Source organism: Brassica napus, chromosome A2 (genome assembly GCF_020379485.1).
Source record: "Brassica napus cultivar Da-Ae chromosome A2, Da-Ae, whole genome shotgun sequence".
Lineage (NCBI taxonomy): Eukaryota > Viridiplantae > Streptophyta > Magnoliopsida > Brassicales > Brassicaceae > Brassica > Brassica napus.
In genome coordinates this window covers 2,010,688-2,033,322 of record NC_063435.1, presented here as the reverse complement: position 1 = coordinate 2,033,322, position 22,635 = coordinate 2,010,688, and the positions used below count along the sequence as shown (strand labels likewise).

The window sequence follows — 22,635 nt, the reverse complement described above, 5'->3', positions numbered from 1 at the left end:
CGGAGTCTTTTCTTGTTCGTCGTAGTGGTTCCCCTCCGTTTTTTCTTCGCCGTCCTGTCAACAAGCGCCTTGTCCGACCTCTGTCACTGCCCTCATCCCTTACGGTGGTTTGGTTATGGAGTTACGACGCGCTCGTCGGGAGGTCCACGGTGGAGAAAGTGGCCGCATGTACAGTGGTGGTATTTTTCGGGAGGTGGAGGCTTCTGCAGATCCACCGCCGCCGGTTCGAGCTTCCGGGAAGAGAGTCTTCTTCAGATTCGTCTTCGCCGGCTTTCAGCTATGGAGAGCGGAGGCTACCAAAGATCCGCGCTTCCATTTGGGATCCCGATGTTCTTTGGGAAAAAGGTTTACGAGGTTAGTTTTGGTTCATGGTTGGTGTGGTTGTCGTCATGGTGGGTTTGGGTCACGGCGGATGAGATCTCTGTGGAAGATGATGCCCTCCGGCGAGGTGACGGTGGTCAAGAAAAGAAAAGAGATGGGTCATGATCCGCGTGTCTAGGGTTTGAAGCGCTCTAAAGTTGGAGGAGATCTCGAGTTTCGATGGATCTCTCCGGTGTGATGACAGTGCGGAAAAGAATGGTTTGCGTTCGTTGGAGGCTTGTCGGGTCTTGAGCTCCGACGAACGAGGTTCTTTGTCGGTGTTTGTTCCGGTGGCGTCAAGATGGAGGCGGTTAAGTCGAGACGGTGACGACGCGTTAAGCGCTAAGGGAGCAGATCTCCCCACGTGTCGAGCCAGCCTCCTTGACGCGCTTTCCATGTGGGGCGAGTGATGTTGAGATTGGGCTGAAGGCCCGTTTAGATTTTTTCGAGCCCGTTGTTGTTTTTTTGGGCTTCTAGTCAGTCTTTATGTATTCGGGCTTCGGCTCTTGTCTGGGCTTGGCCCAGTTATATAATATCAAAAAACTTTGACGAAAAAAAAAAACTATTAGTTATCAATAGGGGTGGGCGTTCGGGTACCCGTTCGGGTTCGGATCGGGTATTTCGGATTTTCGGGTATTTCGGTATAGAGGTCTAGAACCCGTTCGGGTATTTCTGTACTTCGGGTCGGGTTCGGGTATTTTTAGTTCGGATTCGGTTATTTCGGATCGGGTTCGGATATTTAGATTTTGAAAAAAAAAATTAAAATTTTCATTTCTCAAGTTTATTGTATTTAAAAATATAACTTTTAGTTAACTATTTTTTTATTTTTAATAGATTGAATGGTTAATAGATTTGGACATAACATTTTAAAACTAAAAAGACACTAATTTAGTTATTTTTTTTTAATTTTGGATATAACTTTTTGTTAATTTTTGAAATAAAAAACTTGACATGCATTTTAAGTGAGTAGCAAATCATTTTTTCCGTAATTGTATGTATATCATATGAACTTAAATTATGTGTAGTATCAATATAAATATTTTATATAAAATGAGAGATATAAACTAGAAACATAAGGTTAATTATACATATGTTCGGTTATCTTCGGATATCCATTCGGGTTCGGGTATTATCCGTTCGGGTTCGGGTATCCAATCTCTCCTTATTCAATACCCGTTCGGGTATTTTGCTACTTCGGTTCGGATTTCGGTTCGGTTTTTTCGGATCGGGTTCGGGTGCCACTTCGGATATCGGATAAAGTGCCCACCCCTAGTTATCAAAACACACACGTAGTAACGTCTGTCTACCCCCATGTCTTCTATTTTCAAACCTGAATTTATTTTTATTTTGAAAATATCTGCGAGTATAAACATTCATCTTATACGCAAAATGAATCCATAATACACACCATCTTAGACCAGATTATTTCCTGGGTCGGATATGAAATAGTAAGAACTGGTGAAATTGTACATGATGAGTCTACTACTGTTACTACATTATCCAGGGGGGACTTCCAAGACTGAAAACGTGAAGTGTGGTGATGGCTCTTAAGACAAGACAGGACTCAACGAATTGGCGGCTGTAGTAGAGTTAGGCCTCCAGCAATCACATCTGCAAATACTCCTAGATCCTTTCACAACCCGTAGTGATCTCCTCGTGTGAAGCTTGATGTTCACCAGCTTTCCTGCTATCTGTCATTGCAACAAGAACATCAATCTTTTCTCAATCTAAGATTTTTCGACATTGCAGTACATGCAAACAGCATCCTCTGGGATGTACATACCATTCTCCATGTCAAATCCTCTGGACCTAGTGGCTGAGCTGGACTGGAATATACGAAATGCCGCGAGTACTGGAAAAATATGAAAATAACCATACTACTTAGAAGATATAGAGATCCACCAATGCGTGTAAGGAAAATTATGAACGTTGGTTCGTGTCATTTTGAAAGTTGGACTTACTTGAGCAAGGCTACTCTGGAATTTCTTGACTTGGGATGGTATAAAGCTTCTCAGATGATTGACAAGCCACCCTGGTTGTATTGCATCACTAGAAGAAACAATCACTGCCACCTGAGAGGAATAAATAAATAATTAAATGAGAGCCAAGAAAATTGTGAATGCCAATGTAATAGTTTTTTCTTTCTTTGACATATACCTTCTTGTAATCAAGTATTCCTTCAAACGGAAGCTCCAACTCGTCACTGACTATAACAGGGATACAGCCACTAACTATGGCATCAAACAGTCTCGCCGAGGATGGTGTGTCACCAGCAGGACACAAACAGAATAAAGATCTGCTAGAAAGGCAGACACAGTTAGAAAAAAAAAACTGTATCGCAACCAAACGGTTAGGAAGCAACCTAGTGCTTACCTACGCATGCCTACTTGAGCTGCTAATTTGCCTCCCTCTCCGGCAGTCCCCTCAGTGATTATTACATCCTTAACACCACTTAGCTCTGCACCAAGCTTGGCACGTATTTTACCTCCCTAAGACAACAATTTAGTAGCCACATCATGAGAGACCAAGGCAAGGCAGAGGAATAGTTTCCCAATATCATGAAGTATTCAAATTATTAGAAACACTAGAGAAGTTGCTGTCGAAGAAAATGTAAGAGGTGGCACGACGCTTACAGCATTCCTCTTAAGCCGCCCTCGGAAGAAAAGAAGAGTGGTCCTCTTTGGTGCACTTTCAGACAAGCATTTGTCATCACATCTATCAACATTGGGTACATAAGGAAGAATCAGGTCTTTCTCCAGTGAGACTTGCCCAGGCTTATACCTACAAGACCAAAGTTCAAAACAGAATCAACAATGTACACCTAGGAGAGCAGACTACATGACTAAGAAGATCTGGAGTTACCAATTCCCAGTGGAGTCCATATCAGGTAAAAGCCAGATCGCGTTCTTCACAAATTTGCGAACAGTCTTAAAAGACCAGGGATGGTGAATAGGAAAGATATGATCCCTTCCCTCAGATCTTTTCCAAGCAGGCTGATCAGTGACCCACTTCAATGCTTCCTACACTCACAAAAGTAACTTTCTAACTAAAACGGAAGATTAGTTCTCTAATGTAAGAAACATATAACAATCAAAGCTCACTCACACCCTATAGAGTGATTTGCACTGCTGCTTCTCCAACAAGAAGAAGCTGATCGTAGTGAAAAACGGAACATAGAAAAAATCAGCTTCATGCTGCTGATGGACCCTCACCACACTCTTCAAACGCCTCTCGGATTCAGGAGAGATCAGATCAGCCCATAGCCAGTAATCAACAGAGTGCTGCATTATACACAAATGAATGAGAAACAATTACACAAAGCCTGATCACAAAGTGTAGGGCTCTAATTCAATCAATCGTCTATCAAAATCATTTAAAGCTTTCTTCTTTTATCTCTCTCTCTCGTGATTGTTTTCAACAAAGTCTCAGACTTTAAGGATCTAAAGTAGTCAATCAAGTAGCTAATTCAATCAATCGTCTATCAAAATCATTAAAGCTTTCTTCTTTTATCTCTCTCTGACTCTCTCGTGTGATTGTTTTCAACAAAGTCTCAGACTTTAAGTAGTTACCTGCTCGATAAGGCGATGGACAGGGCTACCGTTAGAAGTGGCGTTCGAAGTCTCTTTGTAAGTATTGCGAAACAGCCAGAGGAGATCGAAAGTGAACTTCTTTGGCATCTCGTACACGTAGACCTTAACCGGAAACCCGACTGGATAAACCGGGTCTTCGTTTAGCAACCGATTCTCTCTTTCGAACACCATCTCATCGAGCTTCCTCGGATCGTCGTCATCGCTCTCGCCACGCACCGTGTCGTCTCTAATTGAGAGCTTCGGGGCCTTGTGGATCAGGAATTGCTCAAGGGAGGCGACGAAGGATGTTTCTGTTGGGTTCGATTGGTTTAGATTGGAGATGGAAGGGCGGGAGGAGGAAGAGAAGGTGTAGAGGATGACGAGTAGAGAGATTGAGAAGAGGAGAAGCGTGAAGATTAGGGTTTTCGATCTGGGTCTGTGGGGAGTATGGTGACGTTGATTCCCAACCATTGCGAGATCGGATTCCTCTATACGAGTTCGATTACTAACTTCTGTTACTCGGCCAACGAAGAAGACGACGAGACTGTTCAATTCGGTTTTTTTATTTCTGATTTTTGGTTTGGTTTGGTTTATTTGGGATTAAGAAATTAGATTGGACCGGGTGGATTGAACTCATTGATTGTGTCTGGGTCTAAATGAGATAGCCCTTTATCAGGCCCACGAGGTTATGGGAAAATAACATTAAAAGAAAGCAAGATCAATAACGTTCCCAGGACCTCTTTTCCTCTCCTTTTTTCAATTTTCATAACCATAAATTTTCTAATAATAACTGCAATTACAGAAAACAAAAAAAACTGCAATTTGAATTGTCTCTGGTTTAGAAATTAGAATTATAGAAATAGTTTAATTAATTAATTAGATTATATATATATATTTAGTCTTGCTTCTTGTTTTTTATTGTGTGTAACATGGATTCCACTTGTCATCTTACTTCTTGTCTGACGTGATAAATAAGGTGTGTTATTTCAATCATTCGCCATTGTTATTGGCAGTTCAAGGAAGAAAAATTAAGGTGAATGTATTTGATAAAAAAAAAAAGGTGAATGTATTTGATAAAAAAAAAGAAGGTGAATGTAACAGCCACGAGCTCCAAAAAAAAACATAAAAACATTTAGAAAAAACTTCCGAGGAGAACAAAAAATGGGGGAGAAGCAAGAAACTTAGATGCTGCTGGAGTCACGACCAAATATAAAGCGTCGAACCCAGTCAGAGACCACGAGCGACCTTGTGCGCCAGCTCACAAGTTTGCTAGCGTAGACGGAGTACCACAGCCACTGGCTGCTGTGACCAATGGAGACCCAGTCCCCAGGCAGTTCAGCTGCTGTCTGCTCCCCTCCAAGCGGAGCAAACGATCCAAAATGTCTGTACCTAAACGGCTGGAACCTGTGTCGACCTTCTCCTCTAAACCTCAATGGTCCCTCTGGCTTCTTCTCACATTTCTCCATTTTGTTGAAGCACTTTGCAAGGTACTTCCCTTGTTGTGATGCAACCTGTTAATATAATCAAGATTCAGAACGAGAGATACAACATTTGAGTACAATACTGTGTCTAGTAGAAGAAGCTTTACCTGTGCAGTTGCTGGAAGATTCTTCATCTGTGTATCAACTTCAGAGAGGGCTTGCTTAAACGTTTCGATGCTGAGCTCTGTGTTATCGCCATTGGCACTCTTGAGCAAGTTTGCAATGTTTCTCAGTTTCTTCTTCTTCAAGTAAAGCTCCACCTGAGGGTACCTCTGGCATATGTCTTTCACCACACCTTTGAACTCTTTCTTGTTCAATGTTCCTGTCTCTCCCTTGTCTGCTTTACCGAATATTGCAGCTATATCTTCCTGGCAAACATAACAAAACATTAAACTCTGAGAAGTCACTCATCGTTTGATACATGACACAAGGAAATACATATAGAAGTAGGGCTGAATTTTGAACCAAACCAAACTGAAATGTTTCTTTGGTTCGGTTGGATTCAGTGAAATCGGTTACTTTGATTTTTTTTTTCAACTAAAAACAATAATAACCAAACCATACCAAAAACTCGAACCAAGCTAGCCAGTTTTCAAACAAAAATAACCGAACTAACTGAATTAAACCAAATTTATCCAAAATTTTAACACAACTAAACTTCGATAAGATTTGAAAAAAACGAACTAACAAAATACTGAACCGAACCAAATCAAAAATTATTTCTAGTTAATTCGGTAAAATTTATGTTGAACCGAACTACCCGAACCCACAAGCCTATATAGAAGTGTTGAAACGTTACCATGACTCTGCGTTGGTTGATGGTTGCAGTGTCACCTAAAGCATAGACACTATCACATCCATCCACTCTAAGCCATTCATCAGTTGCCAAGACACGTCTCTGACCCTGTAACACATATACTCAGCAATCCACTTAGATGGACAAGAACCAAATGATTTGATTACTCAAACTTGATATGAAAACTAACCTGACCAATCTGATGCATAAAGTCCTTGATAACAGGACGTGAACCAATACCGGTTGACCACACAACCATACCATAAGGCTCAGACACAACTTCACCACTCCCCCTTTCCTTTGTGGATATCTCATCAGCAGTCACTCCCACAACCATGTTCTTTGTCTTCAAATCAATACCGTCTCTCTGGAACTTCTCCTCAGCAAAGGCAGTGATCCTCTTGTCAAACATGTTGAGAATGTGGTCGCCTGCTTCGAGGAGAGTGATTCTCGTGAACTCTTGGACCTTTGGGTATATCTTAGCCACATCCTCGACCAAGAAGTCATGCAGCTCAGCTGAGAACTCGACACCAGTTGGTCCTCCACCAACCACAACGAAGTGAAGAATCTTTTTCCTCTCTTCTTCGGTTAGATCAGGAAGAGACGCTCTCTCGAAACAGTTTATGACTGAGCGACGAATCTTGAGAGCATCGTCTGCTTCCTTGAGGAAATGGGCGTGTTCCTCAACTCCAGGGGTGTTGAATGTGTTGGGCTTAGCTCCAACAGCTATGACTAGAATGTCGTAGTCCATGTCAAACTCTGTTGTGCCTTTGAGGCTTGTGCTATCCTTTGACTTGCAATGGATCTTCTTGTTGGATGGATCGATCTTGACACACTCTGCCTCTGTGTACTCAAATCCTTTCTGAGATAGATTAGGACAGAATCAGACAAAAAGTTCATATGTATTTGTATTTTTGTATAATAACATAGAAATATTAACTGTAAAATATTTGTTTATAAGAATGATAAAAATATTTTAATTAGATACAAATAAACTACTACAAAAATTATGTTTTTCTAAATAAAAATTATTTGTAAGTTTATAAAAATATTAAATAATTAATAAATATATTTCAAATAGGGCCCAAAAATCTCAAATCTCAGGAAGTGTTCTGGTTAGAATAATATGGGGTTACCTACCTTGCGCATAAGGCCACGGATGGGTTCAACAATGCTACGAGCTTCAACAGTGCCGTTGGTGACACTTGGCAAGAGAGGCGTGAAGAGGAAAAAGTTGCGAGGAGAGACAACTTGAACATCGTAGTTAGGGTTGTTGAAGTGGCTCAAGAAGCTGTAGCCGCTCCAGCCACTCCCGAGAACAACCACCTTCTTCTTCTTGATTTCTTGGCCATCTGCGGTTAATGTACGCTTCGATGGACTCGAGTCTGAATACACTAGTAGACCGCCACCGCTGGAGAAAAAAAAGACATGATACGACAAAGGTCAGAGAGAGATGACAAAGACAGAAAAAATCATAAGATGTTATGAAAACCAGATCTAATGAACCAGTCAAAAGTATATTTATACACGTTTATAAGAGCTAAACGAGGTGTGTAAATAATATATATAGGAAGAAAGAAGAATGGAATGGTGAAGCACATGTAAAGGAAACTAAAGGAGAGACCTGCAGGTACTGAGAAGAAGAAGCTTGGAAGCAGAAGGGTAAGCCATGAAGAAGCTGTAAGCTCTCTTGCAGAAGCTACGGGTACTCATGATGATTATGATGAATGTTTCTGCAAATTTCTCAGCCTCCAAAATAAATATAACTTTGGAAGAGAGGCTACCAATGTGAATAAGCAGAACTGGAAACTATAAAACCCTACGTTTTTAAAAAGTAGAGAGGCTAAAGCAAAGAAAGGAAAGACGGTGAGGTTTTAAGGAAAATTGGAGTAATGCCCAAGTAAATAAGGAATATATCATTTAATATTATTCTCGTTTAACTCCCCCAAAATATGAAAACCCGGGACCCACTAAATAAAAGTACATGTTTTCTTAGGTTTGACTTTTCTTAAACTTGAATAGTCGCGACAATGTAGTTCAATGCCTACATCTACGTTCAGTATAATAACAGCACATCAATCTGAGTATCTGACATTAGCACAATGTTCGTTACTGATACTAGTTGGAACATGAAACCAAACAAAAGAGGCTCACTCATTAACTTCAATCCTTGCAAATAATGGTACAAGTAAGTGATCAAAAGGCTTTTCATTTCACAATCAAAGCTTGAAAAAAATTCCCAGATGAAGGCAAGAGATATGTTTCAAGTGTAACGCTGATGCATCTACAAGAAGCTCTATCCATGCTCCTCAACGACCCAAAGTGTATGTTAGATTAGTGAATAACATCGAACATGGATATTAGATTAGTATGATGTGAATTAACGCTGCTCCTCAACGACCCGCAAGAGATTAGTGAACACAATAACTTATAAAAAACCAAACTAGGAATATAGAAGATGCAAACATAGGTTTTATAATACATCCAAAAGACAAAAAAAAAAAAAAAAAAACAAGTTCCCAAAAGAAAAAACACAACGTTTTCAGTGAAGCGGAGAATACCCTTCTGGTGGTTGCTGCTCTGACTGCGACGGTTGTGGTGGTTGCTCAGCTTCGACCTTTTCTTTTGTCTTCTGTCCAACCTCTCCAGCAGCTTTAGCAACTCTGTTGAACGCTCCTGCGGCCCAGCTCACACCGGTTAACACAAAACGGTTTTTCATCACGGCGGTTCCCGCGCTGCTCACCGTCTGTTCCGCAGTCGCAAAGGCGGACTTGGTCCTTTCTGTGACCTGGAAGCTTTGGTCCACCCCTTTGATCTTCTCGGTCACCAAGCTTGTACCAGCTGTGAATTTTTGGCTTAGGCCGATTTTTTGGTCTATGGAAGCAACTCCTGCGGTTGCGGTTGAAGTAAAACCGAGTTTCTCGTCAAAAGCCTTTGCTTTGCCGACCGCGTCTTTACCGAGGATGAAACCCTTTGCTAACATGGTGCTCACAACATCTTCTGCCTTCTGGACTACTGACTCTGCGACTCCTCCGCCACCGCTCTGTGTTTCCTGACAAATGAACAGATATTAAAACTTTTAGAGATTGCTGTTTACCACATTCTATTGTTGCTAAAGAGTGTTGAAGAACTAACAGAGGTTTTCATTTATGCAAGTTATTACAAATAATCAATGATTTATAAGTAATCAAACATCAACGGAAATGATTTCTGGCTCCTAATAAATGGAAAAAAAAATGATATCTATAATTAGATACGCTCAAGATGGAAAACCTTACAGCATGAGGGGCAGCAGGTGGAGTGTAGTTAGGAGCCATCTCAATGACGACGGACTGATCGGCAATACTTGCACCCTGAAAAACATCCCTAGTTGTTAGTATGATGATTGCAATTACTACTCACTAGTGTTCCAGTTTTTGCAAGTTATAAACAAACTAATTTTACTTGTAATTATCTACTGCAGATACAGAATGGGTTCCATGAGGACAATATAAGTGACATTAACTCCTTAAGTATTCTTACCATGTAAAACTAACAGTCATATTGAACTTAGCATATATGTACTAGGTGAAGGTATAAAATAGTATGATAAAGAGGAAGCATGTTAAGGGGGAATAAGAGTGAACCCACTGATAAGAGCACAGCGGTCTCTGCTCCTTGAGGATCTTTGAATGTCACATAGGCACTATGCTCATCACTGCTAGTTAAAAAGCAAACAAAAGAAGCTTGGAGTAAATATAACATTAGGAGAAAACTTATCTAACGCTCCATTCCTTTCAAATGGCTTTTGATTTCACCATCACTTATCTCAAACAAGAAACAACGACAGAAAGAAAGAAAAAACAAAAAGAAGCTATAGGGAATAAGCTAATTACTAACCCTTGGATGTCAATGCTTTCAACTTCACCGGAGAAAGAGAAGAACTCTTTGATATCATGCTCCGTTGCTCCTGAGGAGAGATTGCCAACTTTTACTGATCTTATCTGCCATCACCAAGATTAAAAGGGTTTAGATACATTAATGAAAACAATCAAATAAGTGTTTGATGAAACTCTCTGCATCCAAGTATATATATAACCGATCAAAAGTTCCATATAATGACAAAGAAGCCTAGATTGACTGTGATCTTCACATTAATTAAACAACATAAGACTGCATTGATCTCAGTAGCTCAACGCGTTATTGCTTCAAAAGAAGTTCCTATCAAAGTTCACTATGAATCTTTTGGTAACTATCATGAGATTTATGTCAACCTATAGGTTTTATCATTTTTCCTTTCATTTGCTTCTCTTCGATGGAAATTTTATTTTCTGTTCTTCGAAGTTCGAACCAATCATAAATTTTTTTGAGATAGGTAAACCAAGGTTCCCTGTTTCCGGGATCCGAAAGAGAGTACTCGGGTTCTCCCAAAGAAGAGAACATCAACATAATGGCAGTTAAACATTCTAAAAATCAGATTATTTGTTTCCACAACCAAACTGAGTGAAAGCACACCAAATGAATGAAGCTAACTGCTAATCTCAACATTGTTCCACTCTCATCTTTCACTAATTTCGTCAAACAAATTCACAAAAACGGGAATAAAAATCATCCAACGGAATCAATCTAGAGTTCCCATACACAGATCAACACCGATAGATACACAAATCAATCAGAATCGAGAAAGAGAAACAACGAATTAGCAAATAGCAGCAATCAAAATCAAGAACAAACCGCCATGGATGTTGATCTTCGTAGCTGGGGAAGAGAAGTGGTGATTGCTTTGTAACGCAGATTCAATAGAAAACGCACTTCGAGATTGATGTGTATAGAGGACACTTCACGTGTGTGGGGGTTGGGTTACGCCGATTAAACCTATTTTAGTAATTTTAACCCTCTAAATGGGCCTTGTCTTAACAAAACGGGCTTTATATTCATCGCACTGGGCTTCATTGAAATTGACAGCGCGGCGCAGTGACGTGGCAGCCGGCCAACATAATTTTGTACGTAATTAATAAATGTTACCTCCACCACCATATACGTATTACGTACGTACACATGAGATAAATAAATAATTTATGTCAATCTATATTATTAAATAAAGCTCTCTTTGAATTAACAAAAAATTTTGACTTTATAATTGAATCTGAACAAAAGCATTCTTATTCCTTACCGGAGAGATGTCTGAGAACTAGGGTTCTTTAGGTTCTGTTATGATGAATAATAAAGCAAAAGTTTTGTTTTTTTTTCTTTGTTTATTTATTGAGCAGATTGTTTGATTAATTCATCTATTTGCTCTGGAAACTGTATTAAATTTTGTTGGTTCTGTTGTTGGCAGGCAAAAGACAAGGTTACAGATATCAGAACTGGTGAAATATACTTCAGCTAGACTCAAGGAAGCTAGTGAAGCCGACCACCATGGCGCAGCTTCTGTAAGAAAATGCTTACACTTTTTTTTTTGTCTCCATCCTCAAAATCTGACATGTGAAAAAGAGAACTTCTACTATTAGACCAACTTCTGCTGGTGATACCATTTTCAATCTTGGGGCTGATAGACGATGTGTGTCATAGACATGTTAATAAATAAACATTATGTTCCTAGTTCTATGTTATGTTTATATTATCTTGTTTAACTTGCAGCCAATTAAGAAGATTACGGATGCTAAACTGGCAAAAGATTTCCAGTCAGTTCTCAAAGAGTTTCAGAAAGTTCAGAGATTTGCAGCTGAAAGAGAAATTACATATACTCCTGTCGTCACGACAAAAGATATACCTACCAGGTAACCATCTTAATTCTACTTTGACCAGTTTGATTTTAATACCAGAAGATCATGGTAAATGAACCTTATTGTTTCCAAAATGAGGGAAAAAAAACAAACTCCATGTATTATATACTTGTTTTGTATAAAGGAGGCGCTTGAGTAGTGTAGAATAAACTTTTGTGGAATTTGAATCTTACGTGCTTCATTGTTATGCCGCTCCATGCAGCTATAATGCAGAGGAACTGGATATTGAATCTTTAAGGACCTCCCAGCAACAAACTCGTCTTCTACAATCAAGGTGAGGAGTATGGTCTGACTGTACTGTAGCGTATTATTTTGCTTATTCACGTGATCCTTTATTTAGAATATACAAAACCTAATTGTGAGTTAAGCATGTAGTTTGAGTCTTTCACTTTTCTTTTCTGAGTACTCACTGTATCCTTAAACTGTGGATGTAATCTTAAAATTGGGTCAAGGCCGTGAAATCCCATTAGATCCATCTTCTCTCTTTGAGCATTTTGTGTTAACCATATTTTGCTGTGACGTGCTATTAACTTCTTATTATTCTCGTTCCAGGCAAGAAGTAGTGTTTCTAGATAACGAGATAACATTCAATGAAGCAATCATCGAGGAAAGAGAGCAAGGAATTAGAGAAATTCAAGAACAGATTGGTGAAGTGAATGAAATCTTCAAAGATCTAGCTGTTTTAGTGAATGATCAAGGAGTTATGATCGGTAAGTAATCCCAACAACCGTAAATGTAAACTTTCCAGTCTCATTTGCCTCTTTAAAATCTAAGAAACACCTATAATGTCTGTCTTGGCAGATGACATCAGCTCTAACATTGATAACTCGCAAGCTGCAACTGCACAGGCCACAATTCAACTCAGAAAAGCATCTAAAACTCAAAGAGCAAACTCATCTTTGGTACACTCTAAGTAACTCTTTTAAATTTTCAGTTCTGTGATTCTGTTATTCTTAGCAGCTAGAGCTAAGTTTCGTATGTTTTTACTTTTGTTGGCTTGTTGCAGACATGCCTTCTTATTCTCATTTTTGGGATTGTTCTGCTCATTGTCATCATCGTTGTATTGGTCTGAGCATCAAAACTCCAAGCTTCAATCTTCAAGCATGAAACGAAGACTGAGTCAAGGAAACTATACAAACTACCTATTACAGAAATATCTACTGTACAGATTATTTTTACTCCCATCATTCTTCCCATGTAATGAATTGAACCTCAACTTCTCATTTGTGAATCCATTATATAGTAATCCATCTTACCATTAGTGATACGGATGATGTTTTCACTCAAAAGTAACATGTATTAGAAACAAAGGCAGAGCAAAATATCCACTCAAAGATTTGATTATTCACAAGCATAGTGGTAATGATAGTCTCCCCTGAAGATCAACATCTACAAGAAATAACAACAATGCATATAACTTCCTCATGTTCTTACCTTCATTTCCTCTGTGCTTCTGAAGAAAGAAGTTCCATTTGTTCAGTAAGATGGTTCATTTCTTGTTGCTTCCACTCCTTCGGTTCTTGCTCCATTACCATCTCACAGTTCTCCACTGCTTCTGAAATAATGACGTCTCCCTCACCAATCACCGCGGTTTCATCAGCAAAGAACTGTTCCCAGAATGAATCTTGGACTCCTGGCAGCTTAGGGACCTCGTTCTCTATCTCAGTCATCTCTCCCTCACCTACAGGAGAAACTTCATCGCTTTCTATTTCCAGCGAGCCACCTAAAGCAGCCATTATTGGATCGAAACACACTCCATCACCTGTCTCCAGTCCAACTAACTCAGATTCAGGGTTCCAAGAAGCTGCAGCTGCTGCTACTCCTTGGCTTGGACTTGGACCAGCTTGAGAATGATCCACCAAACCTGCCTCGTGTACTTGATTCATTGCTGAGTGAGCTGAGTTGGGAGAGTTAGAACTGGGAGCATCACTCAAGAGGAAACTCTCAGGATTGTTTGAAACCGGTGAGCTACTTCTATTCAAGACCTGTCTAAGCATAGTTTGTGCTGCTTCGTTTATAGACGGCTGGTACTTAACAATCTGACGGTTAAGCTCTCCACAACTCTCCTCTTCATCTCCAGGAAGTCTCCTCTTTTTGTTGCTTCCCTGAATATGCTTGTTGCCATCACTATTCTGCTGCACCAACTGGTTCAAGAATCCCGGACTCTGAACCGCCTTTGCCAGAAACGACATCGTCTGTTGTTGCCTCTGCTCCATCACCTGAACTTTCTGTCCCACGTTCTGCAGCTGGTGTTCCGTAGCTTGTTGCTGCTGCCTCAGCCTCACAAGCTCTTGCATAAGCACGTTCTTGTCACGCTTGAGTCTTTCCACTTCTTCTTCTATTCCAAACTTCCCCACCTCCACACAAGCGCTAACAGATGAGTTCTGAACTTGAGTTTGTTGCTGATTCTGAGGCTTTCTCCTTACAATGCCCTTTAGTAGTTGCTTTTGGCCTCTTAAAAACCCTTCATTTGCAAATTCCCATTGATCTGGATCAACTTTTCTGAATCCCTAGACACAAGAGTACAGAGAGACTATAAAGATCTAACAACCAAACCGCACATTAGATACAAAACATCTATGTAACAACCATCATCAACTAACACTTTAAAGTTTAAACCTTTAATAGTGATGCTTACGTATGTATTTAACTGCCTAACGAAGCTGGAGAAATTATTGTGCTTGAAATGCTTAGGCAAGAGCACTTTGGAGAACTCAGGGACGTTCCAGACGACGAAGCTGTTGTTCCCGCTGCTCCAGGACACGACCTCATTGGTCGAAGGGTCATCAACCATGTCGTAGGTTTTGCTCAGAAACGGTGGCACTGAGCTCACCGGCGGAGGGATAGACGGCGAGTTTGAGTTCGCTGACGGTGCGGATTGAACCGATTCCATAAAGGAAAAAGCAATAGCTACTCCACTAAAGCAGGCGATGGATTGAGATGGCTAAGATTGATTCACGAGCTCAACACACATACAGAGAGACTCGCAAGAGAGAAAGACTCAACCTTTGATCTTTCAAGCTGAGGGAGAGAGAAAAGACTCATCGAGGAAGCAGTCATGGTTCGGTTTGATTTATTAGCTCGGTTATGTCATAGACCGGATGAAACCGGATTTCAACTTTTAATTCGGTAGACATCTCATTACTTTTAACACGTGGCAAATAAGTGACCGTCAAATAAAAGATTGTTCTTTAATCTAACGGCATACGGTTATAGTATTAATTAATTATTAATATAAAAAACCACGTAGGATAGAAAACTTTCGTGGCCCTTATCTCTCTCTCATACTGGCTGACACAGAGTTAGTTGAATCGTTCACGAATTGAAGTGATGAATCCGGTCGCTGTTCATCGCGTTTCCTTCGACTGCGTTTCGCGTTTCTCTTTGATCCGCCGAGAATCAGGCGGCGGCGGATTCTCCGGTGCTCGGATTGTGAAATCGCGTGGAAGGAATCGGCGGCTGCATGCGGTTACGGCGAGTTTGATCACCAGCGCTGACTCGTTCGAGGTGGGGAGGCTTATCGGAAGCTACGGATTCATGAATGTAACTAGGTACCTCCTCACTTTGATTCATGAATCTCAAAATATCGAAATAGTGTGTATATGTTGAGGATATTAGGTGGAAGATGTTCTGTTTGCTTAGCGTATAGGTACGAGCTTGTTTATATTGAGCACAGTGTATAGAAAGATGTATGTGTGAGAGTCTGTAGCTGTAGCTTGACGAGTTTAGATCTCGTGAGCTTTGATTCCTTTGAATCGAATTGAATCTTTATGTGTATATGGTTTCATTTGCTGTGAAGTTTGTTACATTGAGTTTCACTCTTTTTTTTATTTTGCTAGATTCTTGTCTAGTTTCACTCTTTTTACTTCGTTTTCTAAGCTTTCACTTCACCTCTTTTGTGCCCCTAGCTATTCAGGGTTGCGGTCAGGAGATGAATTTGAATCTTCATCTGATGATATTGGGAGATTAAAATCTCAGGACATTGGAGAAGGCGCCGTTAAGATCAGGTGCACTTTTTGGCGTTATGTAGACAATGTATTATACGGTGATATATTTGGTGAATTTTAAAAAAAATGTATTAGTCATGGCAGTTTGTCTGCAGACTATACGAAGGAAGAATATCACAAGGTCCATTTCGAGGAACACCTATCACCTTTAAGGTGATTTTGCATCTTCTTTCTTTTTTCTCAGCAAAGATTGTTGTTTTTTCTGTGGGCAGTTTCTATTTTCATAAATCTGTCTATATTGTCATGTTCTGACCTCCTTAGAGCATAAAGAACTTCATTTTGGATGTTAAGTTGCTTTCCGTTTGTACTTTTGTCTCTGTTAAGGTCTATCCCGGACAGCGTGCTGGTGGAATTGAGGCTGACATGATGGCCGCTAACGAGTTGAATGCACATTCTTTTCTCCAGGTTTGATAAATAGATATGCATTAAAAAAAATTTAATGGATTCTTAACAATTTCATTCCACGGGCGAATAAATATTAGTGTAACATCTTCTTGTTCTGCTTGTCCTACGCAGAGCAATAAAAACCTACCTGCTAACCTGCTTATACTTGTTGGTGGCTTTGAGACACAGTTTGGGGAACAGGTTAGGCTTTACTCTTTGAAGTGTTGAACTCTGTTTTGTTGAGTCTAAGGCTGCGCAAGTATGTGGATATTTTGGCATAAGTTATGGAGCATCGGTTGAATTGATTCACATTATGTAGTGGCTGGCTTTTCGTGACGGTGGTAAAGATAGTGCAGCTGATTACGCGCGAATTGCGAGTGAAAAAACATCAAGAGCTCGCTCACAAGGAGCATGGAATCCTTACGAAAAGGAAGTGACGATGAAACGAAGGAGAAATTTTGTTGTTACGATCCTACAAGGTGCAATGAAAGGTCTAGCCTTTATGCATGCCAATGATAGGTTACACCAAAGCCTCGGGCCCTCCTCGATTGTTCTCAAGTATGCCTCCCTTCGAGTATCTGAAAGTGCTTGCACACATCTCTCTCAATACAAGTGTATTATCTCTCTGCTAATCTAGTTGAATTTTTTATATGGTAAACTTATCTGAAGTACACCAGCGGAGAGAGAAGCCATGTATTTAATCCCGAGGCTGCGAGATCTAGCCTTTTCTGTTGACATAAGGTTCCATCGCTTTCTCTTTTCACTCCATGATTGGTTGTTTATCCTCATAGCTTTCTGATATTCTTCAGCCATTTTGGTCTTGCTGTTTATAACTGGCCACAAGAATTTGTGTGAACTCATTGTTAATAGACAGAGCTTACCTTACAGGCCATCATGCTTGGAAGAAGGAGCGACCTCTGGTGCACTATCAGAGCAACTTTGGCGAAGGGCAACTGCTTCGGGCGCCTTCACAGTTTTTGAGAAGAGAGCTTTTGGGATTGCAGATGACATGTATTGCTTATACTTTCTATGTAGTTCATTTTCTAAGTTGCAAGTGTTACTTGATAAAGATATAGCGCACATTTTATTGTTTACAGATATGAAGCCGGTCTTCTCTTTGCATACTTGGCCTTTGTTCCGTTCTGTGAAGCAGGCGTAATGGATTCTCTTTCTCTTCAGGCAAGATTACCATATGACTGGATGCCATGCGAATGTTTTAAACAGCTTTGCATTTATATATAAGTTCGCATCTTTTGGCGTCTAGCATATCTCCGCATAGTGTTTGGTTAACCGTAGCTTAATCTGATGAACTGCAGAGACTACTGGAAAACACATTCCGGCTGGATATTGAGGCAGTAAGAGAGTAAGCCTCTTTGATAACAGTTTATTTAGTTAAAGAGCCGTTGTATTTTCAATTAATCGATTCTTCCTCCAAGTGTCTGTGTTAGGTATAGCCTGTGTTTCAAAAATCTCACTAAACTTTTTATACAGGTACTGTTTAGCTGATGAACGCCTTGAAGAAGCTGTTAAGTTTCTGGATTTTGGTGATAGAGCTGGTTGGGAATTGCTCCAGGTATTTAGTTGGTCAATGTTTCTCTCTGTAGGCTGAGAATCAAAAATATAAAAAATGTTTCATATTTCAGAAACGAGACTAAACTCTCGTGTGTATGTGTGGTGTTTTGGTAGGCAATGTTGAACGCTGACCACAGGAAACGGCCAATGGCGGAAGCTGTTCTTAGTCACCGATTCTTGAACGGCATTGTTAAATGATAGGAGAGAGAGATTATGTATTTAAGTAGTTATCCATACGATTATCAATTATTGGTTCATTTTCTGCAAATATATCTTTGGTTCTTCTATATCATTGATCAGTTTTTTCATGCCTTGGTCGCATAGTTTTACAGACAAAACATGAATCATTCTTTGTATGAGAAATTAAAAAAGAGTAGAGGTTCCGCGGCATTTCTTTAAACAAGCTACGAAGCAATCTCCGTCAGAGCCGCATTTGAGGCTACATTGTTGGTAGCAGTGAGCAATGTCTTGTGGTCGCGTTTCAGGTTCCTCCCTTTTGTATCATCGCAAATTAAGACAATATACATATATTAATACTTCTAATAAGAAAATAATTTTAAAAGAACGCTTTGACATAGAGGCAATACATACCCTGCGAGAGACGGTGGTGTGGGAACGTTAGTATCCATTCCATTACATGGTTTTAGACCACAGTTCATTATCACCAATACCATCATCACCATCATCATCATACACATTTTTCCTGCCATTTTTCTTTGCAACTTCTTTTTTTTAAATCTCAACAGATATAAACTCAAAGGAAAAAGAAGTTCTCACAAAGCAAGATTGTTGTTTGTTGGTTGATTTGGTTTAACATATATATATATATATATAATGGATGAAAGTATGTATATTAATTTGGTAAAAAATATATATATACAATTAAAAAGAAAGTATTCTTAAAAAATCTACCTATATATACTATTAAAAGGAAAATATTCTTAAAAAATCTATTTATAAGGTTATTGGACTATTTTATTAGACTGGACTGTTTTTTTGGTCTTACCTTACATTTCTGTAACTATACAATAATCAATGCTCTTATTTACTATCCAATTTACTATGATACACCAAAGATTTATTCATAACTTCATTATACTAAAATATCATCTTATCAAAATGTGTCTCATGAATCCATAATCAAAACGTAACTGATAAATTTAAATACCAAAATTATATTATTCTTTGGTGCCACCAACTTTGCAACATTTCACACTATCATTTTTTTTTTATCAAAGGCTTCTGTGTGAATACAACTTCAACTTTTAAATAAATCCAATTATTATTTCTCATTCTGTGTGATATACTTCTCTAATTATTTTTCTTCTTATCATCCAATGTTATTGTTGTTATTCAATAACGTTATATACATCATATTATATTATGCTCAAAGATGAATATATAATATTTAGATATCAATTATTAAAATGAAAACATATATCATACTACAACATTTTATACCATGTCATCTAACATTATATAATTCTAAATATTTTACAAAATCAAATTTGATAAAAACACTTTAGCAAATCATTTGTTTAACCAAAATTATATATATTTACGTTAAATTAAGTTTTATAAAAAAATATCTATAATAAAAATTGTTATTCGATATAAGTTTAAAAACTATTAAAAACTCCTGCAAATATATATTATTTAAATTAGCTTAAAATCTGCCAAATAAGTCTTAAGTTTCGCTAAATGAACAACATAAATAAGTGAGAGTGGGCATAGGCATTCAGGTTTTCAGATCAGATTAAAGTCGGGTTTTTTCAGGTTGGGTCTTTTGAATCCTAAATATTTGAACTCAACTAGATATCTGAAATTTTTTTACCTGAGTTCGGGTCAGTTCCTTCCAAGGCTAGGTTGGTTCAGATACATAATGCATGTAATTTTTGGATATGAGGTCGATTTGGTTCAGGTATTTAGGGCCCAAAAGACTCAAAGTACCAAAAATCCCAAAAAATACCCAAAACCCGAAAATGTCAAAAATACCCAAAACAAATACCCTATAATAGTCAAATACCCGAAATTTTTTATCCAAAAACCCGAGAAACCAAAAAATACCTATAGTGTAATCTAGATACCCAAAAAAATATATTTTTAAAAATTTGAAAATTTACCTTAAACCCGAAATTATAACCGAAAACCAGAATCTGAAACTTAAGAGAATATCGTAATATCGAAAATATTTTTGAAATACCCAAAATACCTAATATGCACAAAACATTTTGGGTACTTTATACAATCGGGTCTCTAGTAGGATGTGGACTTAAACCAAGACCGCATATCCAATAAATACCCAACATGTACTTTTTTCTATGGATCCGAATCAAACATGTGTTTTCTGATCGATTTTTGGATCCAGATAAATGTCCAGACTTAAGAGAGAGTTGCGTATTAATGTACATACAAAATCTTAAATATTCTAATAATAAATTACATAATTTAAAACAAACTCTCTATTTTGATATAATACAATTTTGTAACAATACTCTTTAAAATTAATTCATATCAAACTTTGTTTACAATTCACAAAAAAATCGTGTTTTCGAAACGCATATCAAAATCTACTATATATTAATTTAAGCATTACTTCATTTCCATGCTTTGTGTTGTTTTTTTATCCACTAACGAGCATTATTATAGTTTGACTTAGAAACCTTTTCTGCGTTGCAATTTCTTTGACTTAAACCTTTAATTTGTTAATACAATAAATTTCTTGCAATTTAGTTGACTTAATCTTCTTAGATAACTCAATCCCAATCGATCGGCTCAACAATATACACATAACAAAAACAATTACGGTCAATGTTCAATATATATTTGAAACATCTACGTTTTTATTTGATTGATCGCTTGATTATATATTTACATATGGTCGCATAACTTTACGGAGAATAACCGTGGGATGGAGAAAACTGATGATATGGTCGTATAATTTAATGTATTCTCCATTTGGGGTTTGAGCCGACCAATTATATATTTATATCTAACCAAAACTTTTGACTCGTATTCCATTAATTATTTTTGGAGATTAAAGAAGGCGAACCCCTCATAATACATTAATATGAAACCTTATTGTGTGTTTGATAAAACATGTAGCAGATAGAAGTGAAAATTTTGCGTGGGAACTAAAAGAGAGTAGCAGGCGTGGGGCAAGTATTCAAACAACGTTCCATACGAGCTGAGTCAAGGCCCCATTTGTTGCTACAATCTCTGTAGCACGTATCGCTTTTACCTTGTTCTGGCGCCATTACTGCTTCATCCCTTTATTATGTATCAAATATTATTATTTAATACAGTTTTAATCAATAAAAAAAGTTATAAAAGAAGAGATATGAAGTACGTACAATGGAAAAGACGGTGGTGTTAAATGACACTCTATTTCACACTTCAATTGACATGTGTAATCATCTATGCGGCACTTCTCTAGACAGTTTTTGAAACACACACGATGGTCTTCTTTTTTTTCACTAGTAGTAACCATTCAATACAGTTTTAATATTCAATATGGTTTTAATCAAGAAAAAAAAAGTTTTAAAAAAAGAGATATAATGTACGTACCCTAAAAGAGCCGGGAGAGCCGGTGGTGTTAAATGACACTCTATTTCACACTTTAACTGACATGTGTAATCATCTATGCGGCACTTCTCTAGGCAGTTTTTGAAACACACACGCTGGTCTTCTTTTTTTTCACTAGTAGTAATCATTCAATACAATTTTAATATTCAATATCATTTTAATCAAGAAAAAAAGTTTTAAAAAGAGAGATATAATGTATGTACCTTAGAAGAGCCGGTGGTGTTAAATGGCACTCTATTTCACACTTCAACTGACATGTGTAATCATCTATGCGGCACTTCTCTAGGCAATTTTTGAAACACACACTGTGGTCTTTAGTATCCATTCCATTACCACACTCGATTGTTACCAAAATCATCATCACAACCATTGCAATACGCAAAGTTTGAGCCATTTCTGTCACAGTTTTTTTTATTCTACTGTTATAAAACTGAGAGAGTACGATTTGATGTTTATTATGCTGTTTGATTTGACTTGTGTGGGTATATATATGGGATGGATGAAATATTATGTATTGAATGATTCCTTATTTCTTGCCTTTTTGTTGTTTCATCCCATTAATTGAGTAGAGGATTTCATGAGATATCAAATCTCCAATCAATCAATCAAAGATAATCACACTTAACAGAATGATCTTGTCTTAAAAAATGGAAATTGTATCCTTAGTAAATCTTGATTCTCATTAATTGTGATTCTCATTCTCTTAAATGTGTTGTGATTTGCAATCCCGTTAACCTATTCTTTCTTCTTATGCTAGATAATCTTACTGCAAGCAAATTCTCAGTAAAAGAACAATTACAGTAAGAAATTGGGTCCTAAGAAATTCCACAAATTTTTAGATGGACGATTATGAACTTATGATGCTTCCTTTTTCTCGTGGGCCATTTTACTGTTAATGGGCTTATTAGCTTTTTTAGTTTTGGGCAACAATGGGCTTACTAGCTCTTTGTAGCGAAAGTATTCACGTTGCTCAAAAAAAAAAAATATTAACCAAAACGCAAACGCAGACGCAAAAGATAACGATCTATTGAAAAAAAAAGACGAGATATAAAAGCGGGAGGCTTAAACCCTAATTCTTTCTCCGACGTTTCTCTTCACCGGACGGGAAAGAGCGAG

General features: G+C 38.2%; 6 protein-coding genes across 6 annotated transcripts; 2 read left to right on the top strand and 4 right to left on the bottom strand.

Moving 5' to 3' along the window:
* Window positions 1-1,718: 1,718 nt before the first annotated feature.
* LOC106354439 (probable arabinosyltransferase ARAD1) lies at window positions 1,719-4,494 on the bottom strand. The gene is made up of 9 exons (XM_013794368.3): window positions 3,930-4,494; window positions 3,468-3,641; window positions 3,223-3,380; window positions 2,994-3,141; window positions 2,734-2,849; window positions 2,518-2,656; window positions 2,322-2,432; window positions 2,144-2,212; window positions 1,719-2,051 (listed from the first exon to the last, which is right to left on the bottom strand). Exons 1-9 carry the CDS (start codon window positions 4,398-4,400, stop codon window positions 1,908-1,910), a joined length of 1,530 nt encoding a protein of 509 aa, XP_013649822.1. The 5' UTR covers window positions 4,401-4,494; the 3' UTR covers window positions 1,719-1,907.
* Window positions 4,495-4,681: 187 nt separating this feature from the next.
* Window positions 4,682-8,349, bottom strand: LOC106357290 (external alternative NAD(P)H-ubiquinone oxidoreductase B4, mitochondrial). The gene is made up of 6 exons (XM_022699282.2): window positions 7,831-8,349; window positions 7,347-7,617; window positions 6,397-7,068; window positions 6,210-6,314; window positions 5,518-5,778; window positions 4,682-5,440 (listed from the first exon to the last, which is right to left on the bottom strand). The coding sequence occupies exons 1-6, from the start codon at window positions 7,917-7,919 to the stop codon at window positions 5,111-5,113; spliced, it is 1,728 nt and encodes a 575-aa protein (XP_022555003.1). The 5' UTR covers window positions 7,920-8,349; the 3' UTR covers window positions 4,682-5,110.
* Window positions 8,350-8,548: 199 nt separating this feature from the next.
* Window positions 8,549-11,059, bottom strand: LOC106354440 (binding partner of ACD11 1-like). Its single transcript, XM_013794369.3, has 5 exons — window positions 10,920-11,059; window positions 10,086-10,189; window positions 9,837-9,903; window positions 9,485-9,559; window positions 8,549-9,258 (listed from the first exon to the last, which is right to left on the bottom strand). The coding sequence occupies exons 1-5, from the start codon at window positions 10,923-10,925 to the stop codon at window positions 8,749-8,751; spliced, it is 762 nt and encodes a 253-aa protein (XP_013649823.1). The 5' UTR covers window positions 10,926-11,059; the 3' UTR covers window positions 8,549-8,748.
* A 417-nt stretch (window positions 11,060-11,476) lies between these two features.
* LOC106354442 (syntaxin-21) lies at window positions 11,477-13,239 on the top strand (the record flags this gene model as incomplete). Its single annotated transcript, XM_013794372.3, has 6 exons — window positions 11,477-11,617; window positions 11,826-11,965; window positions 12,174-12,245; window positions 12,524-12,681; window positions 12,773-12,873; window positions 12,978-13,239. Coding segments are annotated over 6 exons (678 nt in total), but the record flags the coding sequence as incomplete, so codon positions are not given.
* LOC106354441 (heat stress transcription factor A-1b) lies at window positions 12,702-15,053 on the bottom strand. The gene is made up of 3 exons (XM_013794371.3): window positions 14,610-15,053; window positions 13,406-14,481; window positions 12,702-13,066 (listed from the first exon to the last, which is right to left on the bottom strand). Exons 1-2 carry the CDS (start codon window positions 14,862-14,864, stop codon window positions 13,408-13,410), a joined length of 1,329 nt encoding a protein of 442 aa, XP_013649825.1. The 5' UTR covers window positions 14,865-15,053; the 3' UTR covers window positions 12,702-13,066; window positions 13,406-13,407.
* Window positions 15,054-15,226: 173 nt separating this feature from the next.
* On the top strand, window positions 15,227-18,242 carry LOC106354443. The gene is made up of 12 exons (XM_013794373.3): window positions 15,227-15,522; window positions 15,880-15,978; window positions 16,074-16,131; window positions 16,303-16,383; window positions 16,495-16,563; window positions 16,682-16,920; window positions 17,032-17,103; window positions 17,251-17,373; window positions 17,460-17,541; window positions 17,679-17,725; window positions 17,854-17,935; window positions 18,049-18,242. The coding sequence occupies exons 1-12, from the start codon at window positions 15,302-15,304 to the stop codon at window positions 18,130-18,132; spliced, it is 1,257 nt and encodes a 418-aa protein (XP_013649827.1). The 5' UTR covers window positions 15,227-15,301; the 3' UTR covers window positions 18,133-18,242.
* The last annotated feature ends 4,393 nt before the right edge of the window (window positions 18,243-22,635 follow it).

What these genes read in the sequence shown, in the direction of transcription:
- LOC106354439 (XM_013794368.3), bottom strand. Translation starts at nt 4,400, where the DNA reads ATGGTTGGGAATCAACGTCACCATACTCCCCACAGACCCAGATCGAAA. An exon ending in ATGGACTCCACTGGGAATTG is followed by an intron (nt 3,142 to 3,222) that starts GTAACTCCAGAT and finishes TTGGTCTTGTAG; the next exon opens with GTATAAGCCTGGGCAAGTCT. An exon ending in GAATACTTGATTACAAGAAG is followed by an intron (nt 2,433 to 2,517) that starts GTATATGTCAAA and finishes TATTCCTCTCAG; the next exon opens with GTGGCAGTGATTGTTTCTTC.
- LOC106357290 (XM_022699282.2), bottom strand. Translation starts at nt 7,919, where the DNA reads ATGAGTACCCGTAGCTTCTGCAAGAGAGCTTACAGCTTCTTCATGGCT. An exon ending in CTTCTTCTCAGTACCTGCAG is followed by an intron (nt 7,618 to 7,830) that starts GTCTCTCCTTTA and finishes TTTTTTCTCCAG; the next exon opens with CGGTGGCGGTCTACTAGTGT. An exon ending in TTATGCATCAGATTGGTCAG is followed by an intron (nt 6,315 to 6,396) that starts GTTAGTTTTCAT and finishes TATGTGTTACAG; the next exon opens with GGTCAGAGACGTGTCTTGGC.
- LOC106354440 (XM_013794369.3), bottom strand. An exon ending in AGACCGCTGTGCTCTTATCA is followed by an intron (nt 9,560 to 9,836) that starts GTGGGTTCACTC and finishes GATGTTTTTCAG; the next exon opens with GGTGCAAGTATTGCCGATCA. An exon ending in CACCTGCTGCCCCTCATGCT is followed by an intron (nt 9,259 to 9,484) that starts GTAAGGTTTTCC and finishes TTCATTTGTCAG; the next exon opens with GAAACACAGAGCGGTGGCGG.
- LOC106354441 (XM_013794371.3), bottom strand. Translation starts at nt 14,864, where the DNA reads ATGGAATCGGTTCAATCCGCACCGTCAGCGAACTCAAACTCGCCGTCT. An exon ending in TTAGGCAGTTAAATACATAC is followed by an intron (nt 14,482 to 14,609) that starts GTAAGCATCACT and finishes TCTTGTGTCTAG; the next exon opens with GGATTCAGAAAAGTTGATCC.
- LOC106354443 (XM_013794373.3), top strand. Translation starts at nt 15,302, where the DNA reads ATGAATCCGGTCGCTGTTCATCGCGTTTCCTTCGACTGCGTTTCGCGT. An exon ending in GGATTCATGAATGTAACTAG is followed by an intron (nt 15,523 to 15,879) that starts GTACCTCCTCAC and finishes TTGTGCCCCTAG; the next exon opens with CTATTCAGGGTTGCGGTCAG. An exon ending in CCCTCCTCGATTGTTCTCAA is followed by an intron (nt 16,921 to 17,031) that starts GTATGCCTCCCT and finishes ACTTATCTGAAG; the next exon opens with TACACCAGCGGAGAGAGAAG.